General features: G+C 47.9%; 1 protein-coding gene across 1 annotated transcript; it reads right to left on the reverse strand.

Moving 5' to 3' along the window:
• Window positions 1–213: 213 nt before the first annotated feature.
• EMWEY_00007540 (hypothetical protein, conserved) lies at window positions 214–10252 on the reverse strand (the record flags this gene model as incomplete). The annotated part of the gene is made up of 33 exons (XM_013481878.1): window positions 214–266; window positions 375–386; window positions 555–619; window positions 721–793; window positions 1054–1156; window positions 1416–1468; window positions 1776–1879; window positions 2954–3024; window positions 3154–3162; window positions 3353–3411; window positions 3585–3695; window positions 3812–3901; window positions 4371–4446; window positions 4660–4728; window positions 5208–5216; window positions 5345–5353; window positions 5431–5488; window positions 5723–5802; window positions 6360–6371; window positions 6878–6923; window positions 7106–7188; window positions 7453–7517; window positions 7686–7693; window positions 7845–7906; window positions 7999–8088; window positions 8204–8228; window positions 8639–8771; window positions 8956–9016; window positions 9219–9398; window positions 9444–9532; window positions 9659–9667; window positions 10053–10077; window positions 10211–10252. 33 exons carry the CDS (start codon window positions 10250–10252, stop codon window positions 214–216), a joined length of 2034 nt encoding a protein of 677 aa, XP_013337332.1.
• Between the last annotated feature and the right edge of the window lie 255 nt (window positions 10253–10507).

The following is a 10507-nucleotide window of genomic DNA, read 5'->3' on the forward strand; positions in this document are numbered from 1 at the left end:
GGCACTAACCACCAAGCGCAGCTCGCCAACAACAAACGACCGCCAGCTAAAACTACTAATATCGTCTAGGCTTACGAGCTGATGAAAACCAGACCCAATCCAACAGATCAACGCATGCACACTCAGATGCCAACCTACAAATCAACTGCCTAAACAACTCCCCCCACTAAACACAATGTCAACGATACATTGCTCCAACGCCCCAAACGTTAACTAGCCATATTCTAACTCCATTCGCAACCCCACACCCAACACCTCCCCACGCGCTGCCAGTCACCAACTCACAATACACCAAACGTTCATCTGCAATCACAAGCATCTACTTTCGTCCCTAAATACTGAACCCTAAGTAACCACGACAGCTTCAGACGCACAGTCTCGGGAATCTGAACAAATCCACAAACAAACACCACAAAGACATGGGGAATTACCTTTTGCAACCAGCCCTACCGGCCACACCACTGCCGAGTGCCCGCAACGCCCAACACAAACCCACCCATCGACGCCAACCACCAAACAACGCCTGCTAAAACTACTATGTCGTGTCCACTCACCAGCTTGCGTTTCCGACGAGCAGAACCAATCCAACCAAACGACACATCCACATTCAAATGCTAATCTACAAATCACCAAACAACGCTCCCCACAAATACAATGTCAACGACACATTGTTCCAACGCCCCAAACACTAAGCGTTCACATCCATTCGCCAATGCACACCCAACAACTCCCCCCGCGTATCGAGTCACCACCTCAATACATCCAAGACTCCCACACACATCTACCTCCGCTCCTAACACAAACCCTAAGTAGCGAAAGGCTTCACACGTACATCCTTAGGATACTGAACAAGTCCCCATACAAACACCCCCAAGACATGCAGCGCAACTTTCACTCTGGTATACAATCCCACAATTACCCCATCGTCTCCATCACGCAAATACGTTTTGCACTCCTACTCCACCCACAAGCAACTACTGATGAACGCAGACCAAACCCAACCGAACAACACATCCACACACAGATGCGAGCCAGCAACACAACTTCCCAAACCATTTCCCCCAACAACCATGTCAGCCATACGTTGCTCCAACACCCCAAATATCACCCCTTTATCTCCTAACACCATTCTCAACTCCACGCCAACACCTCCCGCCTATCCAGTAACCACCTCATAATCCGCCAAACACACAAGTACTACCACAAGCATCTCCTTTCGTTTCGTAACAACCGACAAACGGCAGCATATAGTACTAATGTCGTGACTACTTACTGGCTTGGGCTGATGAACAACGGACCCAATCCAATCGAACAACACATACACAGTCCCATGCCAACCAACAAATCAACTTCCTAAACAAGTCCCGCCACTAACACAGTGTCAACACCACGTTGCTTCAACTGTCAAATATCACCCATGCGTATCCAAACTCCATTCGCAACCCCACGCCCAACACATCGCCAAGCGCTGCCAAGCACCAATTCACAATACACCGAACGCATATCCACAATCACAAGCACGCACTCTCGCCCCCAAGTGCTGAACCCTAAGTAACGAGGAGTTTCAGACGCACAGGCTCGGGAACCTGAACAAATCCACAAGCATACACCACACGTAGCGCACCGTTCACTCTATCCCCCAATGCCTCCGCACACTGCACCCTACTTCAACATCAAACATGTCAGGCATATACTATTACGACTACGCCATGTGTCACGCAAATACCTTTGCAAACACGCAGCACCGCTGCCCACAACGCCCAACACAAGCTCACCCATCAACCACCAGCCAACGCCTGCTAAAACTACCATGTCGCGTCCACTCACCCTCTTGTGTTCCCGACGAGAGGAACCAATCCAACCGAACAACACATCCACACTCAGATGCCAATCGACAAATCAACATGACAAACCACGCTCCTCACTAACCCAAAGCCAACGATTCAATGCTCCAACGCCCCAAACACCACCCATCTACCTCCGAATTCCATTCTCCAATGCGCACCCAACATCTCCCCCCCGAGTATCTAGTCACCACCTCATAAGGCACCAAACACACATCAACTATTACAAAAATCTACTTCCCTCAAGAATCAATCTAGCCACCAACTCATAATACAGTAAACACACATATACTACCAGAAACATCGACTTGCGTCCATAAATGCTCAACCCTAAGTAGCAAAGAGCTTCAGACACAGTTTCGGGAATCGGAACAAATCTCCAGCTTGCGACAACTACTGTCTTGTCCACTCACAGGCTCCAACTGATGAAAATACACCCAACCCAACCCAACAACACGTCCACACCCATACGCCAACCCACAAATCAACTTCCCAAACCACTCTCCCGACCTACACAGTATCAACGATTCATTGCTTCAACACACCATATACACTCCCACCACCTCTACATCGCCTCCATCACGCACTACGTTCGGCAAGCATCACCACTTCCCGCCGGACCCATTACTAACACACCCATCAAGACCAAAAACGAAAGCCAGCCTAAACTACTCTAATGTTGTGTCCACTCACGCCCTTCACTTCCTGAAAAACCGAACCCAATCGCAGAACGCCACACTCAGATGCCAACCTACAAACCAATGTCTTCCTAACTCCACTAACATCCGCACACCCAAGAACTCCCTCCAAGCCTCCAGTTACCAACTCATAATTCACCAAACGCACATCCACTACCACCAACATCTTCCGTTCAGTCACAAAACTTTAAGTAGCGACCTGCATCAAACCCAGATTCTGAGAAATTACAGAAAATATCCAAAAACATAACACCAACACATCGAGCGCATAATTCATCATCCCCGCCAGTAATTCCACACACTCGACGCGGCACTGCTTCCACATCAAAAACAGCACAAGCGTTCGCTACAACCACTACTCCATCGCATCGTAAGGAGCCGCAGTGCCCGCAACGCCCGATACTGACCTACCAATCAAGATCAACCACCAACACAGGCCAGCTTAAACGACTATTGCCGTGTTGTCCTCTCACTTGCTCAGACTGAAGAAAACAGACCCAACCCAATCCAACACATCCACACTCCCATGCTAATCTACAAATCAACTTCTCATTCTAACCGACAACCAACGAACGCCACCTTGAACTACTAATGTTGTGTTGTCCACTCACAGGCTGAACCTGAAGAAAACAAAACCCACCCAACCCAACAACACATCCACACTCTCATGCTAGTCTACAGAAAAGCTCCCTAAGCTATTCCCCCTACAGACACAATGCCACTTCCCTCCCCAATCCGAAAATCCTATGTAGCGAACATTCCCAAACGAACATTCTGAGGAATTGCAAAGCATATCCAAGCAAATAATACCAACGCATCCAACGCATATTTCATTCTATCCCGCAATAATTCCGCACACTCGCTGCTGCCTGCACACCAAACAGCACAAGCATCCTCTCCGACCAAAACGCCAACAAATCCATCACGCAAGTACGACTTGCCCAAATTACTCCTCATGCTGACGCAATGCCAGCGATGCGTTGGCCCAACCCCCAAATATCATCCCTCTACCTTCAACGTCCACTCCCAACCGCCCACCCACCATCAAGCCTCCAGTCACTCACCTCACAATACACCAAACGCGCATCCACAAACATCTTCTTCCCTCCCCAATCCGAAAACCTTATGTAGCGACCTGCCGCAAACGCACCTCCTGAGGAATTTCAAAAAATATCCAAACAAATATGTTCCAAACAAATATGTTCCATTCTACCCCTGAATAAATCCACACACTCGCTACTGCTTCAGCACCCAACAGCCCAAGCGCACTCTCCGACCAACCATGCATCGAATCCATCACGCAAGTATGATTTGCTAGCATCATCACTGCCCCTAACGCCAAATAATAACACATCCCGGCTAACACCCAACGAAACCCAGTTAAACTACAAACGTCGTGCCCACTCACGGGCTGAACCAAAAGAATACAGACCCAACCCAACCCAGCAACATCCACACTCTCATGCCAACGTACAAATCAACCTCCCAAACCAATCACCTTGTTAACACAGTTTCAACAGCATGTCACTCCTACACCTGAACCATCACACATCCACCTCATAACTCCACTCCCAACCGCAAACCCAACACCTCCTCCAAAGCATGGAGTCACCGCCTCATAATACAACTAACGCGCCTATACTGCCACAACCATTTACTTCCCTCCTCAATCCGAAAACCCTATGTAGCAACACGATTCAAACCCACTTCCTGAGGAATTTGAAAAAATGTCCAAACAAACAACAACACATCCAGCACAAGTTTCATTCTACCCCGCAATAATTCCACACACTCGTCGCTGCTTCCACACAAAACAACACAAGCATACTCTCCGAACAAAACTCCATCGAATCCATCACGCAATTATGATTTGCAAGCATCCCCACCGCCCCCAACGCACAATACTAACACACCCATCAAGGCCAACAACCAACGAAAGCCAGTTAAAACTACAAATATCGTGTACACTCACAGGTAAACAAGAAGAATACAGACACACCCCAGCCCAACAACACATCCACACTCTCATGCCAATATACAAATCAACCTCCCAAAATACTCCTCCTACTGACACGATGTCAGCGATACATTGATTGGCCCAACTCCCAAAATATCACCTCTCCACCTTCAACATCCACGCGCAACCGCACATCCAACACCTCCCACCAAAGCATCCAGTCACCCACCTCACAATTCACCAAACACACATCTAATATAACAAACATCTACCTTCGTCCGTGAACACCAAAGCCTCAGTAGCTATAAGCTTCAAACGCACCATCTGCTGGAACTGAACACATCCCCAAACAATCACCACCAAAACATGCAGATCATCTTTCATTCTATCCCTCCACAACCCCACACACTGCACCCTGTTTCAACATCAAACAACACATGCATATATTCCCACCAGTAGTCCATCGCGTGCATCGCGCCAGTACGTTTTGCAGGCATCAACTCTGCCTGCCTGGCCCAGCGCTAACCAACCCTACTAGCCAATAGCGAACGAAAGCCAGCTAAAACTACTAGTATCGTGTCAGCTTACGATCTGATGAAAACCAGACCCAAAGCAACCGAAGACACTCCCATGCTAACAAATCAATTTCTTCTTCTAACCAACAACCGACGAACGCCAGTTTAAACTAATACTATCGAGTCCACTCACAGGCTGAGGCTGAAGAAAACAGACCCAACCCAACCCAACAACACATCTACATTCCCATGCTAATCTACAAATCAACTTCCCCTTCGAACCAACAACCAAAGAACGCCACGTTAACTACTAGTGGAATGACGACTCACGGGCTCAACCTGAAGAAAGCAGACCCAACCCAACCCAACAAGACATCCACACTCCCTTGCTAATCTACAAATCAATTTCTCCTAACCAACAAACAAAGAATGCCACCTGAAACTACTAATGTTGTATCCACCCACAAGCTCCACCTGAAGAAACGAACCAATCCAACCCCACAACACATCCACACTTCCATGCTAATCTACAAATCAACCTAATAAGCCACTCCAACTGCTGACACAATGTCAGCGATGCATTGCCCCAACCCCCCAAATATCACCTCTCCACCTTCTACGTCCATTCACAGCCGCACACCCAACCCCTCCACACGCGACTTCAGTCACCTAACTGACAATGCGCAAAACACAAATCTAATAACGTACACGTTCCTTAAACATCTACACTTGTTAGTAAACACCAAGGCCTCAGGTGCTATGAGCTTTAAACGCACAGGCTCGGGTTTCTGCAAAAATCTCCAAACAAACACCACCGAGACATGCAGATCATCTTTCGTTCTACCTCATAATAACCCCACACACGGCCCACTACTCCAACATCAAATAACACTGGCATATACTCCCACCACGGGCATACACTCCCACCACTAGATCGAACCCACCACGCAATTATGATTTGCAAGCATCGCCACTGCCCCTAATGTACAATAATAACACAACCAGCAAGGCCAACAACCAATGAACGCCAGCGAAAAGTACGTATGTCGTGTCCGCTCACAGGTTAAGCATATGAATACAGACACATCCCAACCCAACAACACATCCACACTCATGCCAGTGTATAAGTCAACCTCCCAAAATACTCCGCCTACTGACACATGTCAGTGATACATTGACCCAACCCCCCAAATATCGCCCCTCCACATTCTACAACCACTGGCAACCCCACACCCAATACCTCCCACAAAAGCAACCACCTCAGAATACACCAAACACACACATCTAACAAACATCTACTTTTGTCCCTAAACGCCGAAGCCTCAGTAGCTAGTTGCAAACTCACCAGCTCGTCGAACTGAACAAATCCCCAAACAAACACCACCAAAACATGCAGATCATCTTTCATTCTATCCCACAACAACACCCCATACTGTTTGGTGTGAGACCGATAGCGAACAAGTACTGTGAAGGAAAGATGAAAACGACTTTGGAAAGAGAGTTAAAAGTGTCTGAAATTGCTGAAAGGGAAGCCACTGAAACTTTAGTGTCTTCAGGGTGCGAGTGGATATTAGTTGTATGCTCTCTAAATCTCCGTTATACGGGTTTTGAGGGTTTCTACTGCTGTTGTCCATTTTGATCCCTGTTGGTTGGTCAGCATCATTCGCGGGCTTTTATATCCTTCACTTGTTTCGGTCTAGTACACTGCACTTGTTTCGGCATATATTCCCATCAATACACCATCAACACCGCGCAAATACGTCCTGCACGCAGCACCACTGCCTGCCCGGCAGCACTAACCACCAAGCGCAGCTCGTTAACAGCAAACGATCGCCAGCTAAAACAACTATCCTGTCGGCTTACGAGCTGATGAAAACCAGACCCAATCCAACAGACCAACGCATCCACACTCAAATGCCAACCCACAAATCAACTTCTTAAACATCTCTCCCCACTTAACACAATGTCAACGATACATTGCTCCAACGCCCCAAACGTTAACTAGCCATATTCTAACTCCATTCGCAACCCCACACCCAACACCTCCCCACGCGCTGCCAGTCACCAACTCACAATACACCAGACGTTCACCTGCAATCACAAGCACCTGCTTTCGTCCCTAAATACTGAACCCTAAGTAACCACGACAGCTTCAGACGCACACGCTCGGGGCCCTGTACAAGTTCACAAGCAAACACCACAAAGAGATGTAGCGCATCATTCACCCTATCCCCCAATACCTCCACACACTGCATCCTACTTCAGCATCAAACAAGACAGATACTTCTACGAAAATGCATGCATCACGCAAACAACTTTTCCAAACAGCCCTACCAGCCTAACCACTGCCGAGTGCCCGCACGCCCAACACAACCCCACCCATAAACGCCAACCACGAAACCAAAATCTGCTAAAACTACCATGTCGTGTCCACTCACCAGCTTGCGTTCCCGACGAGCAGAACCAATCCAACCAAACGACACATCCACATGCAGATGCCAATCTACAAATCACCAAACAACGCTCCTCACTAACACAATGCCGACCATACATTGCTCCAACGCCCCAAACATCAACTTTCCATCAACTATCCCCATTCGCAACCGCACACCCAACATCTCCCCCCCGCGTATCGAGTCACCTCAATACATCCACTCCCACAAACATCTACCTCCGCTCCTAAACACAAAACCCTAAGTAGCGAAACGCTTCACACGTACCTCCTGAGGAAACTGAGCAAGTCCCCATACAAACAACCCCAAGGCATGCAGCGCAACTTTCACTCTTTCCCGCAATACCAAACAACACAAGTATACAATCCCACAATTACCCCATCGTCTCCATCACGCAAATACGCTTTGCAAGCAACACCAATTCACCCACAAACCTCTGCTGATGAAAGCACACCAAACCCAACCGAACAACACATCCACACACAGATGCTAACCAGCAACACAACTCCCCAAACCACTTCCCCCACTAACCATGTCAGCCATACGTTGCTCCAACGCCCCAAACACCACCCCTTCGTCCCCTAACACCATTCGCAACCCCACACCAACACCTCTTCCCGCCTATCCAGTCACCACCTCAATACAACAAACGCACATTTACTACCACAAGCATCTCCTTTCGTTTCCAAACAACTGACGAATGACAGCATATAGTACTAATGTCGTGTCCACTCACAGGCTGCGGTTGATGCACAACAGACCTAACCCAACAACACGAGCACATCCACATTCGCATGCCAACATACAAAGCAACTTCCCAAAGAATTTCGCTCACTAACACAATGCCAACACCACGCTGCTTCAACTCCCAAATATCACCCGCCCATCTCCAAACCCCATTCGCAACCGCACACCCACGCACCTCAAGTCACCACCTCATATCAAACGCACATGTACTACAACGAACATCTACTTTCGTCCCTAAATACTGAACCCTACGTCGCGCAGAGCTTCAGACGCACACGCTCGGGGAACTGAACAAGTCTCCAAACAGCACAAGTACATGTAACGCATCCCGCAATAACTCCCTACACTACACCCTACTCCAATATCAAACAAGACACGCATAACCTCTACGAGTACACTAATGCATGGTTCATCACGCAAATACCTTTTGCAGACAAAACCATTGCCTGCAACGCCCAACACTGACCCCCCAATCGACAGACGCCCACTCTGAACCTTCTGTTCCCGAAGAGCAGAACCAATTTTACCGAACACCACATCCACACTACAACGCCAATCTGCATGTCAATATCCCAAACAACTCCCGCACTAACACAATCTCGACACAACGCTTCTTCAACGCCCAAAACATCACCCTCCACCTCCTAACTCCCTTCGCAGTCCCACACCCAACACCTCCCCAAATACCCCCAGCCGCCGCCTCAATACACCAAACGCGCATCTAATACAACAACTACCTACGTTCCAACCTAGACAGAAAACCGTGCGTAGCGAAGAGATTCAAACGCGTAGGATGAAGAAACTGAACGAACAAACCTCACAAAGACATCCACCGCATCTTTGTGTGAAGTTGTTGAGGGGTTGCAACAACTTTACACAATGAGCGCTTCTTCAACAGCAAACAATACAAGCAAACAATCCGATAACTAGTCAAAAGCAAACACCTCTTCCAAACACTCCACGCAAGACCCAATACTGATCCACCAACCAACTCCAGCAAGCACCTCTTCCAGGTGGTAACACTCCACGCAAGACCCAATACTGATCCACCAACCAACTCCAGCAAGCACCTCTTCCAGGTGGTAACACTCCACGCAAGACCCAATACTGATCCACCAACCAACTCCAATGACAAACGAAAGCCAGCTTAAACTACTGTCGTGTTGTCCACTCACGACCTGAGGCTGAACCAAACAGACCCAAAACAACCAAACAACACATTCACGCACCATGCTAATGGACAAATCAACTTCTTCTAACCAACAACCAACGAACGCCAGCTTAAACTGCAACCGTCGTGTCCACTGTGGGCCTGAGGCTGAAGAAAACACACCCATATCAACCCAACAACGCGTCCACACTCCCATGCTATTCTACAACTCAACTTCTTCTAACGAACAACCAACGAACGCCAGCTTAAACTGCAAGAGTCGTGTCCACTCACTGGCTGAGTCTGAAAAAAACAAACACAACCCAACCCAACAACACATCCACACTCCCATGCTAATCTACAACTCAACATCTAACCAACAACCAACGAAAGCCACCTAAAATACTAATCCCGTGCCCCCTCACAGGCTGAGGCTGAAGAAAACAAACCCAGCAAAGCCCAACAACATATCAACACCCCCCCCATGCTAATCTACAAACCAACTTTCCCTAGCAACACACGCATACTCTTCCGACTAGCACTCCATCGCATCACGACACAAATACGTTTTTTAGACAGCAACACTTTCCCCAAGACCCAATACTAACACGCCCATCAAGCCCAAACAAACCAACGCCAGATTAAGCTACTAATGCAACAATCGAACTCCAAATTAAACTACTACTACCGTGTCCACTCACGCTCTCCTCTACCTGAAAAACAGACCCAATCCAATCGCACAACACATCCACACTCATATGCCAACCTACAAATCAATCACCCATCCATCTCCTAACTCCACTAGCAACCGCACACCCAACACCTCCCCCAAAAATCTCCAGTCACCAACTCATAATACACCGAATGCGAATCTACTACGACAAACATCTACTTCCCTCTATAATCAGAAAAAGCTAAGTGACGCCGAGCTTCAAACCCTAATTCTGAGCAATTTAAGAAAAATCTCCGAACAAATAACACCAACACATCCAGCGGATATTTCATTCTTTTCCGCAATAATCCCACACACGTGCCGCTGCTTCCACATAAAAAGCAAGGCACGCATACTCTTCCGACCAGTACTCCATCGCATCACGACACAAATACGTTTTCTAGACAGCAACACTTTCCCCAAGACCCAAT

This window comes from Eimeria maxima, genomic scaffold (genome assembly GCF_000499605.1).
Source record: "Eimeria maxima Weybridge genomic scaffold, Emw_scaff45, whole genome shotgun sequence".
Taxonomy (NCBI): domain Eukaryota; phylum Apicomplexa; class Conoidasida; order Eucoccidiorida; family Eimeriidae; genus Eimeria; species Eimeria maxima.